The 22,770-nt window shown below is 44.6% G+C and overlaps 1 protein-coding gene across 3 annotated transcripts in view; it reads right to left on the bottom strand.

Annotated features, from left to right (window-relative positions):
• LOC125454992 (dedicator of cytokinesis protein 2-like) overlaps positions 1 to 22,770 on the bottom strand; it is a 1,138,509-nt gene that overhangs the window by 839,403 nt on the left and 276,336 nt on the right. For all 3 annotated transcript variants that reach the window (XM_059650434.1, XM_059650430.1, XM_059650433.1), the window contains exons 16-19: positions 17,652 to 17,724; positions 16,248 to 16,351; positions 7,671 to 7,854; positions 349 to 446 (exon numbers count right to left, since the gene is read on the bottom strand). In XM_059650434.1, the coding sequence (XP_059506417.1) occupies positions 349 to 446; positions 7,671 to 7,854; positions 16,248 to 16,351; positions 17,652 to 17,724 (459 nt within the window). The remainder of the gene's footprint in view (positions 1 to 348; positions 447 to 7,670; positions 7,855 to 16,247; positions 16,352 to 17,651; positions 17,725 to 22,770) is intronic.

Below are 22,770 nucleotides of genomic sequence, written 5' to 3'. Positions count from 1 at the left end.
TAAAAATTGGTCAGGAAAGACTCCCCTAGTGTTCTTCCAACAGTGACGTGAAATCTTTGACAGACAAATGAGGGGGCAGAAAGGGCCTTGATTTAACACCTCATCCATGAGACAGCACCTCCAACTCCAACTCAGTACTCTACTGGGAGTGACAGACTAGTCCCATGTGATCAATTCTCGGGGGTTTTGAACCCATGACTGAAAAGATAGGGCAACCAATCTTAAACAACTGGGGCAGGCAACATGCTGGAACAGGTATTTTTACAGCATTGCTCACCTCTATGAACACGCATGGAACAACAAACAACAGAAAAAGCAACAATGTTAGCTATTATGGCTTTCACTTACCTTTACGACTTCCCCTCCATCGACCTTCATCAGCTTTTTCAGATTCTCGTTGAGTGTATCAGTATTGGAACGCCATTTCAACAAGCCCAAGAGATCCACTGAATTATGAAGAAAATTGGGAACAAAAATAAAACCCCCATCAATTCTAATTTTGTGCAGGCTGGGAATTCAATCCCTGTGTTCTGAATACGAGGCCTAATGCCACAAAACACCATGGGACTGTAGTCATTTCACAGATATACCACCCAGCTAGTAGAAAGCAACATTAAAGGAATTGGTGAGATGTGATTACATTCCAATTAGGATAAAAGTCTGTTTGGGGAAATTGTTTTCTCATGTATGAGAGTACCTATATTAATATTTATGTATGCATAAAAAACTATTTCATTTTGGAAAACAACAGGAAAATAAACCAGATCAACATAATTTGGCGATAACATGGTGACTGTAGAATATTTCATCCAATAGTGGCATTCAGTTGTAAGGCTATAGCAACTATAGTGGAATTAGCTAAATCACAGTTAAGTCGTAAACTTCAGATTAAGGACAAAAGGAAAATACTCAGAGAAGGGGTTCTGCAATAAATGTAAAAGGACAGAGAAGATGTTGTCAATGCTGGAATGGAGAATGAGCAGTTTCTGGAGGACACTAAGAATGATCTGGGGCTGATACAAGTTCTACTCTTCAGTCGATGCCTTCTTAATTTGCTCTAAAGTAATTACCTGGACAGCAGCAAAGGAATGCTCTTGAACTCTAGGGCTGCAGTTATGGAACATTGTAAAACGAGGTAGGTTGGTACTTTTCTCACTGGAGCATAGGAGGTTGAGAAGCAACCTGAGAGAAGTTTATAAAATAATCAGAGGTACAGATAGAGTTTGGAGTAGATTTCTTTCCATAGAATGGGAGGTTTCAATACTAGGGAACACATTTTTAATTTGAGAGGGGAGAAGTTTTGAAAAAGGCATGAGAGGCAAATATAGAATGAACATCCCGAGGAAGTGGTGGATGCAGGTACAATTACAAAGTTTAAAAGGCACTTGGATAAGTATATGAATAGGAAAAGTTTGGAGGGAGATAATAGGAATTGCGGATGCTGGAGAATCTGAGATAACAAGGTGTAGAGCTGGATGAACACAGCAGGCCAAGCAGCATCAGAGGAGCAGGAAAGCTGACGTTTTGGGCCTAGACCCTTCTTCAGAAATTATTGAAGGAGGGTACAGGCCGGAAACTCAGCTTTCCTGCTCCTCTGATGCTGCTTGACCTGTTGCGTTCATCCAGCTCGACACCTTGTTATCTCTTTGTCAATATTCGGAACGATATGGGCCAGGAGCAGGCAGGCTAGACAAGTTTAGTTTGGGATTATATTCAGCATGGGCTGGTTGGACCAAAGGGTCTGTTTCCTATGACTCTATGGATGTTCCCCACCTAAACTCCTCATGCCCATGCTCTCCCTTCTGTTGCCCAATTAATATTCAGATATAGATACATCATTGGCAATAATTTCACAGAATCACAGAACTGTTACAGTGTAGATTGTACATTTGGCCCATCATGCCTGTAGCTTCTATCACCGGCTGCCAATCTCCTGTCTTTGACACATATCTTTGCATAACATTTCTAACAAAATAATTGACCTCTTGAATGCCTCAAATGCATTTACCTCCACCATATTTCCAAGAAGTTCAGCCCATACCCTAAGTATTTGCTGTGTGAAAATGTTTTTTTTTTCTGATATCACGTTTGCTTCTTTTGCAGATCATTTTGAATTTATGCCCTGTCTTTATATTTAACAAATAGGAGCAGTTTCAACCTATTCATGCTAGCCAGCCTGCTCGAGACTTTGAAAACCTCTCTCGGATCTCCTCTCAGCCTTTTTCTCTACAAGGGCGACAGTCCCAACTACTTTCATACTATCCTCGTAACTGAAGGTTCTCAATCCTGGGGCTATTTTTTGTCCGAGTGTCCTTGCAGTGAAATGTCCTGATGGTGTGAAAGGTACCATACAGACGCACATTCTTCCTTTCTTTCAAATCGTAGAGGTTTACAGCAGACAATGAGACAATTCTGCCCACTACGCCAGCGCAGCTGAGCATGATCCATCCATCCTCATCTCACTTTCTAATCCTTGTCCGATTGCCTTGCAGGTCACGGCACTTAAAGTGCACACTTGGGCACTCTATCAATGTAGAGGGGCCTCTCTCGCCCTTGCAAGCAGTGAGTTTCAGATTCCCACCAGCCACTGGGCAGAGAAGTTTCTCACCAACACTCTCCGGCTTATTTCGCAAACTACTTTAAATATATGTCACCTGGTTTTATGGTACTAACATTTATTTTCCCTTAGAGATAGTAAGAACTGCAGATGTTAGTGTCTGAGATAACACAGTGCGGAGCTGGAGGAACACAGCAGGCCAGGCAGCATCAGAGGAGCAGAAAAGTTGACGTTTCGGGTCGGGACCCTTCTTCAGTAATGGGAGGGTGGGGGCCTGGGACAGGAGCTTGGAAATAAATAGAGAGAGGAGGGGTGGGGCTGAGGAAGGTAGATGGGATAGTGATAGGTGAGTGCAGGTAGGGACTGGTGGGGATTGGTCAGTGAGGTGGGAGGAGCTGATAAGTGGGAGAGAAGATGGACAGGTCAACGAGTCGGAGATGAGAGGGAGGGTTAGTCATGGGATGAGTCTGGGGGTGGGGAGATTTTGAAACTGGTAAAATCCACATTGAGACCATTGGGGTGTCGGCTCCCGAGGCGGAATATGAGGTGTTGTTCCTTCAGTTTGCGTGTGTTGTCACTGGGGCACTGGAGGAGACCCAGGATGGACATGTCACCCAGGGAGTGGGAGGGGTGAGTTAAAATGGGTGGTGACTGGAAGGTGCTGTCGTTTGTTGCAAACAGAGCATAGGTGCTGTATGAAACGGTCTCCCTACCTGCAGTCACCAATCACCATCCCACCTACCTACCCCAGCCCCACTCCTCCTCCCTCTATTTATTTCAGCTCCCTTCCCCCCCAACTATTTCTGAAGAAGGGTCTCAACCCAAAATGTCAACTTTCCTAGCTTCTCTGATGCTGCCTGGTCTGTTGCGTTCCTCCAGCTCCACACTGTGTTATTTTTTTCCCTTAGCTTGCAGGCATAGAACTTCACTTCAAAGCTAGCAATTGTGATGTCTGCATGTGCATTTATGCCATGCAAACGGTATGCAACACCCCTGTGCCACCAAACAAAAGCATTTACCATACAGAAGACAATGACGGCTTTAATTTAAAACACTGCTTTTTATGTCCTGCAGTGAAGTTTGTTTTTTATGGGAATATAAATTACATTAACACAAATGGAATGAGTTATAGAGAAAAAGCATTGTCGTAAATAATATAACAAAATGGATTGAAGAGACACGTAGAATTACAATGATGAGATTGAGGAAAATGAGATCGATGTCAGCATTTCTATGCCTGAAACCATTTAAATTCAGTTCACAGAATTATCAGAAGTTAGAATGAGGCCATTTGGCCCATCGAGCGTCTGGTCTCAAATAGGAGAATTTGAGCTCATCCCACAATGATTGCCTATTCCTGTAGCACTTTGAGTTGCTTTTCTGTCTTCAGGTGCTTCTCTAATTCTCACTGAAATGTGCACTGTACAATGCAGATGGGTGTTGCATTGCAGATCCTGACCACTCACTGCCTGCAGAGTGTTTTCCTTCATCGCTTTTATTCTATCACTTTAAAAATGTTCCTACCGGAAATCTGAGATAAAACAGAATGTGCTGGAAATTTGTACAGGGAAATAAAGTTGTCATACAGATATGTAACAGCCCGGCTCTAAGGGACATTGAAGGTGGAGGTAATCAGAAGGTAAACAGGTAATGGAGTCTTGAACACTTCCTACTACTGGCTGACTGAGGTCCGTCATAATATCACAAAATTGTTATGATTCAGCAGGAAGCCATTCAGCCCATTGTGCCTGCTCCGGTTCTATTCCCGAGTGCCAATCTCCTGCCCATACCCCTGCACACCATTTATATCCAAATAACCATTGAATGCCCTCTTGAATTCCTCAATTGAACCTGTCTGTACCACATCTCCAGGTAATGTATTCCTTACGGTAACTACTTGCTGAATGAGGACAGACTTTTTTCTCAGCTTACTTGAAATCTATGCCTTCTCATTCTCTTTTCTTTTACAAGTGGGGACAGCTCCTCCCTATCGACTCTGTCCACTCTCCCACAATCTTGGAACCTCGATCAGATCTCTCCTAGGAGAACAGTCCCAACTTCCTCAACCTACCCACATTCTGAAGTTTCACATTCCTGGGGCCACAATAGTAAATCATGTCTGCGCTCTCTCACTGAGACACTTGCATCTTTCTTTAACGTGGCACCCACAAATAAACATCATAGTTTTCCCTTAAGTGGGAAATTAATATGAGATGAATATAGGCGATAATGGGAACTGCGGATGCTGGAGAATCCAAGACAATGAAATGTGAGGCTGGATGAACACAGCAGGCCCAGCAGCATCTCAGGAGCACAAAAGCTGACGTTTCGGGCCTAGACCCTTCATCAGAGAGGGGGATGGGGTGAGGGTTCTGGAATAAATAGGGAGAGAGGGCGAGGCGGACCGAAGATGGAGAGAAAGGAAGATAGGTGGAGAGGAGAGTATAGGTGGGGAGGGAGGGAGGGGATTGATCAGTCCAGGGAAGACGGACAGGTCAAGGAGGTGGGATGAGGTTAGTACGTAGGAGATGGAGGTGCGGCTTGGGGTGGGAAGAAGGGATGGGTGAGAGGAAGAACAGGTTAGGGAGGCAGAGACAGGTTAGACTGGTTTTGGGATGCAGTGGGTGGGGGGGAAGAGCTGGGCTGGTTGTGTGGTGCAGTGGGGGGAGGGGATGAACTGGGCTGGTTTTTGGGATGAGGTGGGGGAAGGGGAGATTTTGAAGCTGGTGAAGTCCACATTGATACCATTGGGCTGCAGGGTTCCCAAGCGGAATATGAATTGCTGTTCCTGCAACCTTCGGGTGGCATCATTGTGGCACTGCAGGAGGCCCATGATGGACTTGTCAACTAAAGAATGGGAGGGGGAGTGGAAATGGTTTGCGACTGAGAGGTGCAGTTGTTTATTGTGAACTGAGCGGAGGTGTTCTGCAAAGCGGTCCCCAAGCCTCTGCTTGGTTTCCCCAGTGTAGAGAAAGCCACACCGGGTACAGTGGATGCAGTATACCACATTGCCAGATGTGCAGGTGAACCTATGCTTAATGTGGAAAGTCATCTTGGGGCCTGGGATAGGGGTGAGGGAGGTGGTGTGGGGACAAGTGTAGCATTTCCTGCGGTTGCAGGGGAAGGTGCCGGGTGTGGTGGGGTTGGAGGGCGGTGTGGAGCGAACAAGGGAGTCACGGAGAGAGTGGTCTCTCCGGAAAGCAGACAGGGGTGGGGATGGAAAAATGTTTTGGGTGGTGGGGTCAGATTGTAGATGGCGGAAGTGTCAGAGGATGATGCGTTGTATCCGGAGGTTGGTGGGGTGGTGTGTGAGAACGAGGGGGATCCTCTTTGGGTGGTTGTGGCGGGGGCAGGGTGTGAGGGATGTGTTGTGGGAAATGCGGGAGACGCGGTTGAGGGCATTCTCGACCACTGTGGGGGGAAAGTTGCGGTCCTTGAAGAACTTGGACATCTGGGATGTGCGGGATTGGAATGCCTCATCATGGGAGCAGATGCACCTCCCAGTCGCAAACCATTTCCACTCCCCCTCCCATTCTTTAGATGACATGTCCATCATGGGCCTCCTGCAGTGCCACAATGATGCCACCCGAAGGTTGCAGGAACAGCAACTCATATTCCGCTTGGGAACCCTGCAGCCCAATAGTATCAATGTGGACTTCACCAGCTTCAAAATCTCCCCTTCCCCCACCGCATCCCAAAACCAGCCCAGTTCGTCCCCTCCCCCCACTGCACCACACAACCAGCCCAGCTCTTTCCCTCCACCCACTGCATCCCAAAACCAGTCCAACCTGTCTCTGCCTCCCTAACCTGTTCTTCCTCTCACCCATCCCTTCCTCCCACCCCAAGCCGCACCTCCATCTCCTACCTACTAACCTCATCCCACCTCCTTGACCTGTCCGTCTTCCCTGAACTGACCTATCCCCTCCCTACCTCCCCACCTATACTCTCCTCTCCACCTATCTTCTTTTCTCTCCATCTTCGGTCCGCCTCCCCCTCTCTCCCTATTTATTCCAGAACCCCTACCCCATCCCCCTCTCTGATGAAGGGTCTAGGCCCGAAACGTCAGCTTTTGTGCTCCTGAGATGCTGCTGGGCCTGCTGTGTTCATCCAGCCTCACATTTCATTATCATGAGATGAATATATCTCTGTTCCTTTGCTGTCACTTGGTCAAAATTCTGGAATTCCCTTTCTAATAGCATTGTGGGTCAACCCACAGCAGGTGGACTCCAGCAGTTCAAGAAGGCAGCTCACCACCACCTTCTCAAGCGTAACTAGGGATGGGCAAGAAATGCTGGCCCAGTCACATTCCACAAGTAAATTTGAGGGCAAAATTCAACCAGGGATGGATGGAACATTCATCAAGTGAAAAACTGGAGAGTTATTTGCTTTCTGGACCCTGAGCGATTCCCATGTTTGACAGCACACTAGCCTGGGGGGAGAGGGGGGTGGGATTGTCAAGGGACGGAATGTCAAGCAGGAAGGGATAATGGCTCCAATGACATTCTGCCCATTATTGATTAGATAGGCCAACTCTTTTCAACCCTGGGGGGAGCTGAGATACATTGCAGCCCAGGCAGCACAAGGTCCTTATGTGGGCTTTACCTGGTCATCAATTAGCCACTGAAGGGCCTCCACGGATGACCTGGTGGGAAGGCCAAGCATGGGGGAGGTGTGAAGGCAGCAGGATCTTGGTCTACCACAATTTGGCTGAATTAAGTCTGTTCCCAGACTTCAATAATTCTACCCGTTAATTCTGGTTCTCCCCACAAAGTCGTCTTACCTGCTGAGCATTTCCAGAATTTTCTGTTTCCTATTCCTTTAGAGTGATCCTCAACAGGGACAGATTCTTTCTGCTAGACCAATGAGAACAGTCATTGTTTGTCTCAAGCCTCCCCGTAAACATCCCTTCTTGATGGAGCTCAGCCTTATTTGCTCCAAAGATCCTCCAAAGTTGACAGTTGCTTTGATACAACTGAAGCCCTTGGGCACCATCGACTGTTAACTTTTCTCTGACTCTTTTCCATTCTTTCTAAAGTGTGGTCATGCGTTGGTCACAAGGCCCCAGTGGTAGAGAAAGCAAAGTGACAGAAATTGTTTGGATGAGAAACGTTACCGTTCTGTGTGAGTTTCGTTGAACAGACGAGTGTGGAAATCTGGAAGCTGTCCCTTGAGCATATGGGGAGCCCACTGCTGCTGCTCCTGAACGAAGAACCCAGATTCAGCTTGGGATCAGCCATCTGTTTACTAGACATATTGTTCAGGTAGATGGTGGCTTCTTCCAGTTTCCTGCTGTCGCCCTGCAGTTGGAAGTGAGGGAGGAGCGAGGGTTTGGGGACGGGGTGACGGGTGGAGATTTGAAAAAGAAATTACAGTTAGCAACTGAAGAAATTTTATTCATTCACAGGACAAGGGTGTCACTGGCCAGGCAGCATTTATTGCCCATCTCTAATTGCCCAGAGGACAGTTCAGGGTCAACCACGTTGCTGTGGATCTGGAGTCACATGTAGGCCAGACCAGGTAAAGATGGCAGTTTCGTTCCCTAAAGGACATAGGTGAACCAGAGATAATGGGAACTGCAGATGCTGGAGAATCCGAGATAACAAAGTGTGGAGCTGGATGAACTCAGCAGGCCAAGCAGCATCTTAGGAGCACAAAAGCTGATGTTTTGGGCCCAGACCTGAAATGTCAGTTTTTGTGCTCCTAAGGTGCTGCTAGACATTAGTGAACCAGTTGGGTTTTCCCTGACAATTGATTCATGGTCATCGTTAGATTTTTACTTCCATATATTTTATTTAATTCAAATTCCACCATCTGCCATGTTGGGATTGGAACCTGCGTCCCCAGAACAGTATCTGGGTCTCTGGATCAACAGTCTATTGATAATACCACTAGACCATTGCCTCCCCCTGAGGCAGCCCACCAAGGGCTAGGTATTCGTATCCAACTCAGAGGCGCTGAGTCAAGATAATTCACAGCCCTTCAAGCCTCAACACAGAGGAGGATGGCTCCAGGACGTTGGATTTTTGTTTCGGGATTATGGGAATCTTTGACAGCTGTGTGCAGGGGAATCCAGGTGCAGTCGTGAGTGGGCAGATAACCATACCCAGTGTTCTGGCAGTGTAGCAAAAGCGAGTTTTGAGAAGATTTGTAGCTCAGGTTGAGGTTCTGGATGTGAGTTTGCTCACTGAGCTGGAAGGTTAGTTTTCAGACGTTTCGTCACCATTCTAGGTAACATCATCATTGAGCCTCCGACGAAGCGCTGGTGTTATGTCCCACTTACTATTTATCTGGTTAGCTTTCCTTGGGTTGGTGATGTCATTTCCTGTTCTTTTTCTCAAGGGATGGTAGATTGGCTCCAAATCAATGTGTTTGTTGATGGAGTTCAGGCTGGAATGCCATGCCTCGCCTCCAGGAATTCTCGTGCATGTCTCTGTTTGGTTGTCCTAGGATGGATGTATTGTCCCAATCAAAGTGGTGTCCTTCCTGTTCACCAACCCAAGGAAACCTAACCAGATAAATAGTAAGCAGGACATAACACCAGCACTTTGTCGGAGGCTCACTGATGATGTTACCTAGAATGGTGACGAAACGTCTGAAAACTAACCTTCCAGCTCAGCGAGCAAACTCACATCCAGGGTAGCAAAAGCAACGGAAATGCACAAAACAGCATTCCAGCCCTGGACACCCACAATCTCACCATATCCCATCCATGCCAACTTTGCCCACATGGCCCTTTGTACCCTCTAGGACAATCTGCCCCCCACATTCCTTTACAGTACATATATCAACTTAGTCCTCACTCATGCCAACTCACCACCCTCTCTTCCAGCAACAACAATGCCACAAACCACATATCAATCATGTATAAACTTCAGGACTTCATCTAAAATACTCTGATTCATTACAATCCATTTACTACATTCATGTTCCTTCAAACAAACAATACCTTTTAACAACAGATATTTCAAATCAATAGTTCCTTATAAAAACAAAAAAATTAGAACTCTTATTCCAAGAATCCATTACCACTTGGAACTGCCAAACAAATTATGTCAATGGAGATTTATGACATTAGTGCTATGGTACTCAGCATACAATAGGGTGGCACTGTGTTTAGCAGTGCCAGAGACCTGGGTTTGGTTCCAGCATCAGGCAACTGTCTGAGTGAAGCTTGTACATTCTCCTTGCGTCTGTGTGGGTTTCCTCCGGGTGCTCCGGTTTCCTGCCACAGTCTAAAGATGTGCATTAGATGTACTGACCATCCTAAATTGCCCTTGATGCCCAGGGATTAGCCATGGTAAGTGTAGGGTTATAGGGGTATAGTTGGGGTGGGGAGGGGGTGGTGTTGTGAACCCTCTTTGGAAGGTTGATGCAGGCTTGATGGGCCAAATGGTCTCTATCTGCACTGTAGTGATTCTCTGAGTACAAAACCATTAATAGTAGACCCATGGATTATGTTAACAGACAGAATGGAATAGCAATCAATGTATTCTAAATGTTCCAGACAACGTTTCCTTTTTCCCCAGATTTAAAGGGCAGGAGTTTTAAAGGTCACTTTATCAATTTTGTTTTTCAATGAGCATTCAAGTCCCAATGACATTATGCCACTTAACACACACATTTATTCATACCTTTAGCAATCCCAAGATAATCTGACCTGCCCCACAGAGGTTGCAGAATCATAGCTAAAGACAATACCTCACCTTTCCTCTGGCTATTCATAAAAATCCACTAGGTTCAGACCTCCACCTACCTGGTCCAGCCTCGCTAGTTTACGTTTTAGACACCCCTCCCACCAAATCCTTACATCAGTGTTAGTAACTACTGATTTATAAATAGGCAGCAGTCTACACAGAACACACGCACGAGACAGCGCCCAACTCTATCATTCCCAACAACCACACGCCCTTTTTTGGGGGGAGGTGTGACTTCCAATTTTTAGGAACATTTTTAAGGCTTTCTCTCTCATGGCAACAATTGAGGCTCAAATCCTAGTCGCGTATCACTCGCTGATTTAAAGTAGCTCTCAATCCAGCAGGTTTTTCATGCAAATGTCCGTCCACTATCTCACATTTGGCTGAGACACCTGCACTCCTCCAAATCTGGCCCCTTGCATATTGCTGATTTGCACTGCTCCATGGCTAGCAGCCGTGATAGTGACCCCCCAGACTTTAAGCTCTGGAATTCCAAGTCTTAAACTCTCCATGTCTATATACCTCACTTCTCCTTTAAGACAAAACACCAGGTTTCAGGACTGCATAGTCAAATTTTGACTGGGAATGATGGGCTGGAAGTCTTATACAGTCAGAGAGTCGTACATCCAATCCATTGTGCTTCTGTTGCCTCTGAAAGGAGTTCTCAACAAGTCCCAGTTCCTAGCTGTTTCCTCCTTAAGGAGGTGAAAGCAGAAATAGCGACCAGGTAACCATTGCCAATTGCTGTACAAGCCCATTTGGTTCACTAATGTCCTTTGCGGAAGGAAAACTGCCATCTCTACCTGATCTGGTCTACCTGTGACTCCAATGTTGACTCTTAATTGTTCTTTGAACAACTAGAGATGGACAATATATGCTGCCCTTGCCCATGAATAAATTAAAAGCTATTTCTTGATATTAATAAATCAGTAACATTCTCTGCAAATGTTCGTGAATTTGCCTGATCTCTAACCTTCCAAGCAGTTTGAGATTTCTGGACTTTTCATCTTCAGTGCTCATGTACAATTTAAGTCCCGTGTCTCCTTCGACATTTTCCCATCTCTTTCATTAACTTAAAGGTTGTTGCAGTATAAATATAACTCAGCAGAGTTATTTTAATGCAGATCGCATGGAAATGCATGCTGTCACAAGCAGCACTGCTCTCCAGAGAGACTTTAGCTATTCAGGTTCCCTAATTGGGAGCTTAGAGCAATTGCAGAGAGCAACCAGCTCTTCACCTTCTAATTAATGATCCCACAGCCGCAATCATTTTTCCCTGTGAGGTTTAATAGTTAACTTCATCACTTCTGCACCTTTACTGGACTTAAGCGTGCAGAGAAAGATTGATTGCATAGACTTGGGTCAACTTTTTGTGTAATTGTCATGTCTGGGTGGAGAGGTACATTATTGACTGGTTATGACTGTGATCATTTTGTCCAAAACTGATTCATCCTGGTCAGGTCTGATAATCCATAATTGGAAGAAGTAAATGAAGGGCAATCTCTTCCAGGAAATGTAAATTCTCTCATTTATTATCTCAGATATCTATTAGCTAAATAGGCATGAATTACTGTGAATGCACAAAATACAATCATTACACAAGTTATTGTTAGATCATAATGTTGTCCTTGAACCGTTTTTAATGCTAATATGATTAAGTATTACTTTAAAATGTTCTGAAGGCAGATGAACCATCGCTGGAATGCTTGACACTTTTATCATCAGTAAATACTGAAAGATTTCAAGTGTTGTCAAACAGTAACTGCTGCTATTCAATTTGCACATCTAGATTTTTCAGGCACTTTTTTTACGCATGAACAGATTCACAAGTGCACTTTCTTTATTAAACAGCGTTTAAGGGCTTTTGTCTTAATAAGTCATTTTATTTGATCGAACATCAACTTCAGACTTTCAGAGAATAGTGTGCATGAGGTGCAGAGCACAGCTCACCATTCAAGCCCAATATTAGAATGTGGTTATGGCACCCTTTGACGCACAGGACCAGCCAAATTCCCTCAAGCTCTAGCTGAACAATGAGAATGAGTTGATATGGGGCTTAAATCTTTGATGACAAATCAAAATTGTCATTTTCATAGCACCCTCTCTGACCGCAGAACCGGAGATGTTGACACAGCGGTGTTGTCACTTGATTAGTAATCCAAACTCCAAGGCTGATGTTCTGAGTTCAAATCTCACTCAGGATGGTGAAATTTGAATTCAGTTAAAAGTATGGAATTAATAAAGTCAATTGTTGCAAAAAAACCATCTGGATTACTCATGTTTCTTTGGGAAAGTAATGTGCTGTGCTTTACTGTTCTGGTCTACGTGTGATTCCAGACCCAAAGCAATGTGGGTGGCTCTTAGTAATCAAGGATGGACAATAAATGTGATGCCCACATCCTATGACTGGATAAAACAAACCTGATGACCCACACCCTACGCAGCGCCCTTAACAATACCACACAATGGGAAAGGGAGTGGGAATCCTGGAAGTGGGTTATGCCAGTCTCTTTCTCTCTCTGGAAGATTGTCAGCCCAACCTATGTGCAATTTTAGCGTTCTATTACCAAAACAGCATAAACCCATGGAAAGCAGCATAGTACCACTGATGGAAAAATATCTTAAAAACAGAGACTTCAGACTGTTTCAAGTGCACAAGAAAGTCAAAAAGAGATTTATAAATGATGAAAGGAAGCAATGAAAGATTACTAATCAGATCCCTAGAGCGGGGCTTCAGTCCACAACCCTGAGGCTGTATTTATAAAGAACTTACAAATGAGTTAATGGATTTTGTCTCACGAAGGATCTGTGAATCAGAGATTGTAAGATTTTGCGGCGAGTAATTTGGCTTCCAATTCCGGAAAGCAGGTTCCACCATCTGCAAGGCACAAGCTCTCCTTCAGGTCTGTAGATTTGTCATTTATTTTCTCTGGTCTTAAGTCATAATTATCAACGTAACATTGTCAATTCAACAGAGTGAAGAGAGAGGTTCGATGAAATTTTTGGAAATTTTGGAGGATTGTGAGGGCATATAATATTTAGCCACGGAAAGTGCATTGGGCATTACTTAAATAAAAGTGGCTAAATAAACAAAGCAGAGCAAAATACGTATCTATGGAGGAAATATAAACTGCTGCAGTGTGGAAATGTCACAAACACGATGGGACAAATTGCCTCTCTATTCTGAGCCACTTTGTTTCACACGACTGCAAGGGACACACTCATAGACCAAGCAATCACAGCGTTGGTAGCATGTTGGGTAATGGTCTATTATTTGGTCAGTTTATTTTGTGTAACCTCCTGGTGTCTCTGAAACAAATAACAAATAACAAATCCACAGACCTGAAGGAGAGCTTGTGCCTTGCAGATGGTGGAACAGGCTTTCAGGAATTTGAAGCCAAATTACTCGCTGCAGAATTTTACAATCTCTGATTCACAGATCCTTCAGTGAGGCAAAGCTCATAAACTCAGTTGTATGTTCTTTCTAAACACTGCCTCAGGGTTGTGGACTGAAGTCCTGCTCCAGGGATCTGATTAGTAATCTGGTCAGTTATTTTAGTGCAGGTTTCAGAGAGTGCTGTGTTGTTGGAGGTAGAATTTTTTGGATGAAGTCCTCACTGGAGATATCTGCCCTCCTGGAAGTGCTTAAAAGACCCACAGCACTATTCCACGCAATCTCATTGTGATCTTATGACCCAAATCATTTAAACGGATTATCCTGTCACTGGCCTTGTTGTTCATGCATAGCAAAACCCCACACACAACATGACTGCACAGGGTTTCCAAAGGGCAAAGCAACTGAGTTGGATACTAATAAAAACCGAAAGAACGGCAGATGCTGTACATCAGGAACAAAAACTGAAGTTGTTAGAAAAGCTCAGCAGGTTTGGCAGCATCTGTGAAGAACAAAGCAGAGTTAACGTTTCGGGTCCAGTGACCCTTCCTCAGAACTAGACCTGAAACGTTAACCCTGATTTTGATCTTCATAGATGTTGCCAGTTCTGCTGAGCTTTTCCAGCAACTTCTGCTTTTGTTCCTGATTTGGATACTAGTTGATTTAAAACCTTTCATTTCCTCTGTTTTCTGATTTTCTTCATCATTCCCACTGCCCGCAATCCCCAACCAAACACCAAACAGGATCATTATGTCTCAAACTCCTAAGATACAATTTTCTGATCCCTAGAGATGGTGAGAAAGGGAAATAATGTGGCTTGTTAGCCCTAGAGAAAACTTCAAACCTGTTTCATTGTTTTGACAATCAAGTGATGATTGAAAAAGTCCATTGGAAACTCTTTGGAATCACCAATAATTAAGGTGGTTGAGTGCAGAATCTGTTAATGGCCTTAAAGGGAGTCAATTTGCCAGCTCCCAGATCACCTGCCTCTGTTGTATTCCAAAAAGGTGGCTTCTTTACTGCCTGGCAATTTGGAGAGACCAGACCCCTGAAATTGTATAATATCCCCAACCTGGAGGCAATCTGAGGTAGTGATGAAGTGGGGTCAACAGAGTAGACTCTCACTCCCACCCTAGTCTCTGACTGCCGCTCTCCCCATGACCATCATCCCAACTGAAGAAGACAAATAACTTATCCGCTCACACTTGTACCCTCTGACCCGTCCATCTCAAACCTAGATTGCCAGTGTTAAGTCCTGTAATGGGGGGTCGGTTCTTAATGAACTGACTTGAGTTCGAACAGACCAAACACTCACCCTGACACTTCAAAAGAAATGGAAACGTCCATCCTTTACTCCCAAGTTCAGTCAGAGGATGGCCTAGGGGTATTATCATGGGACCATTAATCTGGAGACCCAGGTAACATCCTGGGGACCCGGGTTTGAATACTGTCAAGGCAGATGGTAAAATGTGAATTCAATAAAAATTCAGAATTCAGAGTCTAATGATGATGTTGAATCCACTGTCGATTGTCAAGGAAAGTCCTCCAGTTCACTAATATCCTTTCGGGAAGGAAACCGCCATCCTTACCTGGTCTGGCCTACATGCAACTCCAGACCCACAGCAATGTGGTTGACTTTTAACTACCCTCTAGGCAATTAGGGATGGGAAATAAATGCCGCCTGGTCAGTGACGCACCCATCCCACAAATTAATTTTTAAAAATCTGGACAAGTGACACCTTCCTCAAAACACTATTTCCTCTCACTTGCAAAGAACTCGTAAGCTCAGCGCAAGAAGACACCTTTGGCTTGAAAATAACTTCAGAAATAAAAACAGCACCGAGTGATTCTGCACCGCACTGCCATTCAATAAACTCATGGCTTATTTGAATGAGACCTCGATTCCACTTTCCTACATGTCCCCCATGACCCCTTGACTCCCTCCACAGTCAAAAATCTAACTTAGCCTTGAATACATTCAATGCCCTGCCTACACTGCTCTGTAGGGTAGAGAATTACAAAAATCAATGACCCTCTGAAAATGAAATTTTGCCTGATCATGGTTTTAAATGGGCAGCTGATTATTCTGAAATGTTCCCCTGTTTATATATTCTTTTGCAGGATAATAGGTCGGCACAACATTGTGGGCCGAAGGGCCTGTACTGTGCTGTATTGTTCTATGTTCTATGTTCTATGAAGCATTCTCTCAGCATCAATCCCATCAGGCCACCTTACCATCAAATCTGTTTCAATAAGATCAATTCAATCTCTTCTAAACTCTTAACGAGTTTAGGGCCAGCCTGCCCAACCTTTCCTTATAAGACAACCCCTAACCTCAGGAATTAACCTTGTGCACCTTCTCTAGGCTGCTTCCAAAGCAACTTAATTAAAGAGTCAAAACACTACACAGTACTCTGAATGTAGTCTCAGCAATGCGCTGTACAGCTTTAGCAAGACTTTGTTACACTTGTACTCCAATTCCCCCTTCTTTGAATGCCAACAATGTCTTGATTTGTGCTTTTTGATGGAAAGCAGCTATCAGGAAGCACCAGCTGAAAAGAAATTACAGAACAACTTGAATATCATCACCATTTATTTTCACCTTATACAAGATGAGGTCATGCTCTCCATCTCGCAGGGTTGTTCCATCAGGTTTCATTAGTTTCACGTATGCCATAGCAAATATTTTCTCTCCTTTATCTCTCGCTGTAATAGATAGAGAATGTTATAGGGACTTTTGTTTGGCAAACTAATAGATGCTGAGATTTCTTCCAACACGCTTGAACTTCCTTGACGAATAGCCTCAAATCTTTTTCGCTCAATAGCTTTTACCTCTTTTGAATATATTTTTCAGTATGAGAGTTTTCTGGACACATGGTGGTCAGTAACAATGTTACCTAACTAATAATGCAGAATCCCAGGCTAATGCGTGGGGCATGTAATTTCAAACCCAATGACAGGGTAACAAGACAAGGGAGAGCTCAATGGGTGGTAGGATGTTCAGAGGAACAGAGGGATCTTGGGACATTTGTCCACAAATCCCTGAAAAGGGAAGGACAGCTTAAGACTGTAGTTAAGAAGGTAGACAGAAAGATGTGCAGGGTAAGTGGGTTGGTCATGCAAAATTGCCAGGCATGCTTAGGTGAGGGGGGTTAGACGTGGGGAAATGCAGGGGTAGGGAATGAGTAGGGGCAGGATGCTCTTTGGAGAGGTGGTGTGGGCTTCTTAGGCCAAGTGGCCTGTTTCCACACTGTAGGGATTTTATGACTCTATGAGCACTTGCCTTTATCAGTCAGAGCATAGATTGTAAGAGCAGAGAGGTTATGTTAGAGATATACAGGACTTCAGTTAGGCCATAGCTGGAGTATGGTGTGCAGTTCTGGTTACCACACTATAGGAAGGCTGTAATTGCACTGGAGAAGGGGCAGAGAAGATTCACCAGGATGCTGCCTGGGATGGAGCATTTCAGCCATGGAGAAGCTGGATAAGCTTGGGTTTTTTTCCTTGGAGCTAACAAGGATGGGCGTGGAAGGGATGCTGATGGAGTTATATTCAGGAAAATGGCTCACCACCAGATTCTCGAGGGAAATGCAAGGCTATTGATTCCCACATCCAATGAATGGAATAAAAGGAATATGTGCAAGACTTGTAGCTGTTCCTTTGCTGACAATCTTATCTGCACTATTTTTGACGACCGGTCTCCACAGTGTCAAGGAAAAGTTGGTGCAAGCCAGCCATGGCTCAAAAGAAAGTACAATAACCAATCACATCGAGAAGATGTAACGCCACAAGGGACAGCGGTTTATATTTGCTGAAAGGATCCTCCTGGCTGCTAAAATATTCCTCCCCTGTCTTGAATTCTTCTTAAGTTGTACGTTACTGTAGACTTCAAAAACTGCAATATTGCGAGTGCTAACAGCATCATCATAACATTCCTCATACAACTTTGGAACAAGTTCCAGATTTTAAGGAAGTGAGGTGTTAGGCAGTGATCAACTGTACTTACATTCAGCAGATGATCTGTGTTTAAATGTGAAGCGAAGGTGAGTCCTCTGAACATCTTCAATAGGAATAGTGACCTGGGAACAGTAATTGAAACTCAGTGTGCTTGGTAAGGAAATGATTGGCATGAGATTGACTGAAGACGCTGGCAGGAATATTAGACCAGAAAAGGTTTGAGTTTTAGCTGTCATTATTAGGACAGTGTTATACAATGCAATATTGAGCTTGAAAGAGGAAGTCAGAAAGGTGCAGTGATAAGTGATTGGTGATGTTTAATGTGGACTTTAAATTCCCAATGTTTGTGAAAGAGAAGGAAGACTGGGCCTCAAGTTCACCTGTGAATCTGCTTATACAATTGCTTAATACATAAATAAGCAATTCCTTAGACTCTGTTTAATATCAAGCTAAATACATCAGCATTCTTTTAAACTGCATGCAAATATGAAGACAGAAGAAAGCAATGCAGCTCATCCAGCCTGTTTCATCATTCAGTTAGACTGTGGTTAATCTGTACCATAACATCACTTACGTCTGATTAGTAAAATTCGCAGATGACACAATGATGGGGGAGCTGCAGATCGTGAGAACAATTGCTAGAGGATACAGCAGGATAGAGACAGGCTGGAGACTTGGGCGAAGAAATGGCAGATGGAATTTAATCCAGACAAATGCAGGGGATCCATTTTGGAAGGAGGGAAATATACAGTGAATGGCAGAACTTGAAAAGAGAGATCTAGGCCAACAGGTCCACGGTTCTCTGAAACTGGCAGCACAAGTGGATAAGGTGAGGAAGAAGGCTTTTAGTCAGAAGTCACATGACACCAGGTTATAGTCAAACAGGTTTAGTTTGAATCACCAGCTTTTGGAGTGTTGGTCTTTCATCAGGTGAAGTGTGGAGAAGACACACAGGCACAGAATTTATAATCAGAGAGATCAAAAGATCATGCAAACGGTGTGAGTGGAGTGTCAACAGGCTGAATAGTAAGTCTCTGCAGGTGATCAAGAGTGTCAGATGGCGTAAGTAAAGTGTTAGCAGCTGAATAACAAGTGAAGGGATAACCTATAATCTGATTAATTAAACCTGAGAGATAATTATAATTGATATTATGCAGGAGACAAATGAAGTGGACCCCATTGGTTTCACGGCAGATACAGAGGAATTCATCAGGAGAATGAGGCTCCAGGAATTCTTCCAAAAAACCCCAACATCCAAGCAGCGAGCTCAATGAGACAACCAATGAACTGGAACAGTCAACAGAGATCCGCAGTGCAGCAACCATAGAAGAGAGAGTCAATTTGGACCCCTCCAGAAGGCTGCTGTCTTAGGCTCGGCATATGTGGTCAAGCTGTGAGGAAATGCATTAATGCCAGATTCATCAGCTGCACTTGGAAGATTGCGCAGAATGTCACCCAAGCACAACGCAACACTATCTGTGCTCTCAAGACAAACAGCAACCATGTCATTAAACCATTGGATAAAGGAGGACCCACCATCATACAGAATAGAATGGGCTACTGCAAAGAAGCATACCGACAACTGAACAACCGGGAACACTGCCTGTTGATCTGACCAAAGAACACACCCATCAACTCAACAGACCGATCAAGACCTTTGATGTACACCTTTAGAGTACTCTATGCATTCTCATCCTGTTTACTTCTCGCATAGGAGACTTCTACTGCCTTCCAAAGATACACAAAGCCATCACACCAAGTCGTCCATATCATATCAGGCAATGGGACCCTGCATGGGAACCTCTCTGGCTACATCGAGGCCATCTTGAAACCCATTGTGCATGGAACTCCCAGCTTTTGTCGCAACACAACAGACTTCTTACAGAAACTCAGCACCAGCTAACCAGTCGAACCAGGAACATTCCTCGGCATATGGATGTTTGGGCATTCTACACCAGCATCCCACATGATGGCAGCGTTGCCGCACCAGCCTCAGTACTCAGTACCTACAACTTCCAAATTCCAGACATCATCCTACAACTCATCTGCTTCACCTTCGAGCATGACTTCTTCAGCTTTGACAACCAGCTCTTCATCCAAACACATAGGGCAGCCATGGGGACCAGATTTACTCCCCAATACACCAATATTTTCATGTAAAAGTTCTAACATGACTTCTTTGTTGCACAGAACATCCGACCAACACTATATACCAGATGAAGCAACGACATTTTCTTCCTTTGGATGCATGGCGAGGTATCACTGAAAATGACTACACACCAATGTCAACAAGTTTCATCTCACCATCAGGCTTACCATGGGTTATTCTTCAGAATTAGTTTCATTCTTGGATACACGCATCTCCATCAAACACAGACGCCTCAGTACCTCCCTCTACCGTAAGCCCACAGACAACCTCATGATGCTGCTCTTCTCTAGCTTCCACTCTAAACATGTTAAAGAGGCCATCCCCTGTGGACAAGCCCTGTGTTTTATGTGAGGAATAAGAGAATGGTCAAAGAAAGAGTAGGGCCGATCAGGGATAGCATAGGGAACTTGTGTGTGGAGTCTGAGGAGGTAGGGGAAGCCCTAAATGAGTTTTTTGCTTCTGTCTTTACAAAAGAAATGAATTTTGTAGTGAATGAAACCTTTGAAGAGCAGGTGTGCATGCTGGAATGGATAGAGATAGAGGAAGCTGATGTGCTGAAAATTTTGTCAAACATTAAGATTGACAAGTCGCCAGGCCCGGACCAGATTTGTCCTCGGCTGCTTTGGGAAGCGAGAAATGCAATTGCTTCGCCACTTGCGAAGATCTTTGCATCCTCGCTCTCCACTGGAGTCGTACCTGAGGACTGGAGAGGGGCAAATGTAATGCCTCTCTTTAAGAAAGGAAATAGGGAAATCCCCGGCAATTACAGACCAGTAAGTCTCATGTCTGTCATCTGCAAGGTGTTAGAAAGGATTCTGAGGGATAGAATTTATGACCATCTGGAAGAGCATGGCTTGATCAAATACAGTCAACACGGCTTTGTGAGGGGTAGGTCATGCCTCACAAACCTTATCGAGTTCTTTGAGGATGTGACTAGAAAAGTTGATGAGGGTCGAGCTGTGGATGTGGTGTATATGGACTTCAGTAAGGCATTTGATAAGGTTCCCCATGGTAGGCTCATTCAGAAGGTCAGGAGGAATGGGATACAGGGGAACTTAGCTGCTTGGATACAGAATTGGCTGGCCAACAGAAGACAGCGAGTGGTAGTAGAAGGAAAATATTCTGCCTGGAAGTCAGTGGTGAGTGGTGTTCCACAGGACTCTGTCCTTGGGCCTCTACTGGTTGTAATTTTTATTAATGACTTGGATGAGGGGATTGAAGGATGGGTCAGCAAGTTTGCAGACGACACAAAGGTTGGAGGTGTCGTTGACAGTATAGAGGGCTGTTGTAGGCTGCAGCGGGACATTGACAGGATGCAGAGATGGGCTGAGAGGTGGCAAATGGAGTTCAACCTGGATAAATGCGAGGTGATGCATTTAGAAGGTCGAATTTGAAAGCTGAGTACAGGATTAAGGATAGGATTCTTGGCAGTGTGGAGGAACAGAGGGATCTTGGTGTGCAGATACATAGATCCCTTAAAATGGCCACCCAAGTGGACAGGGTTGTTAAGAAAGCATATGGTGTTTTGGCTTTCATTAACAGGGGGATTGACTTTAAGAGTCGTAAGATCTTGTTGCAGCTCTATAAAGCTTTGGTTAGACCGCACTTGGAATACTGCGTCCGGTTCTGGTCCCCCTATTATAGGAAAGATGTGGATGCTTTGGAGAGGGTTCAGAGGAGGTTTACCAGGATGCTGCCTGGACTGGAGGGCTTATCTTATGAAGAGAGGTTGACTGAGCTCGGTCTCTTTTCATTGGAGAAAGGGAGGAGGAGAGGGGACCTAATTGAGGCATACAAGATAATGAGAGGCATAGATAGAGTTGATAGCCAGAGACTATTTCCCAGGGCAGAAATGGCTAGCATGAGGGATCATAGTTTAAAGCTAGTTGGAGGAAAGTCAGAGGCGGGTTCTTTACACAGAGAGTTGTGAGAGCATAGAATGCGTTGCCAGCAGCAGTTGTAGAAGCAAGGTCATTGGGGTCATTTAAGAGACTGCTGGACATGCATATGGTCACAGAAATTTGATGGTGCATACATGAGGATCAATGGTAGGCACAACATTGTGGGCTGAAGGGCCTGTTCTGTGCTGTACTGTTCTATGTTCTATGTATACACAGGATCTGCTCAGATGAGGAGGAACACGACTAACACCAAAAGATTTTGAAAGACGCCAGATAAAAACGGGGATACGATGCTCAAATTATCAATCTCCAGCTCCGTCAGGCCACAGCAAAAAACTGCAACAACCTCCTCATGAGACAGACACTGGACACGACTGATGGGATACCCTTCATCATCCACTACATCCCCGGAGCAACAGTAGTAGACTCACCAACTTTAAGGGCATTTAAATGGGCATTGGATAAACATATGGATGATAATGGAATACTGTAGGTTAGATGGGCTTCAGATTGGTTTCACAGGTCGGCACAACATCGAGGGCCAAAGGGCCTGTACTGCGCTCTAATGTTCTATGTTCTATGGAGCAGAGCAACAACGTCATGTTCTTCGTAACTTTCAACATCTCACCAAGATCATCCCTATGCCTCCACTTTTCATCTTCAAATAACCGCCAAATCTTAAACAGACCAAAGTGATCCAAATACCGTGTCCCACACCACCCATCGCTGAGGTGGGTGACACCAGACATACCCTTGCTCCACTTCATGGCAACATTGCCTGCTGTCCCAGCAGTGGCCACTGTGCTGGGCAGCGCTGTTGAGACAATGAAACCACCAACCATCCATTGGGCCAACCGGGGTCGGGGTGGGAGGGCTTCATTCCGAGAGGCCACGGATGATGGCTCATCTCAAAGCCATTTAACACTAAATCCAACCGTTCAGCTGAGATGGGGTCTGGGGAGATGGTAAGGACCCTGGTTTCCCAAAACATCTCACAGATACACACACACACTCTTCATAAATAAAAACACAAAAAGCATGTAAATACTTGGGGTCCATTGCTATTCTCTTGCCCTCTCATTTTCCCAGGTAACTTCTCAATCATTAATTGAACCACA

The sequence above is a fragment of the Stegostoma tigrinum genome, chromosome 1, assembly GCF_030684315.1.
Source record: "Stegostoma tigrinum isolate sSteTig4 chromosome 1, sSteTig4.hap1, whole genome shotgun sequence".
Classification (NCBI taxonomy): domain Eukaryota; kingdom Metazoa; phylum Chordata; class Chondrichthyes; order Orectolobiformes; family Stegostomatidae; genus Stegostoma; species Stegostoma tigrinum.
Note: the sequence above shows the minus strand (reverse complement) of the source record. Positions and strands in the feature narration are given on the sequence as shown.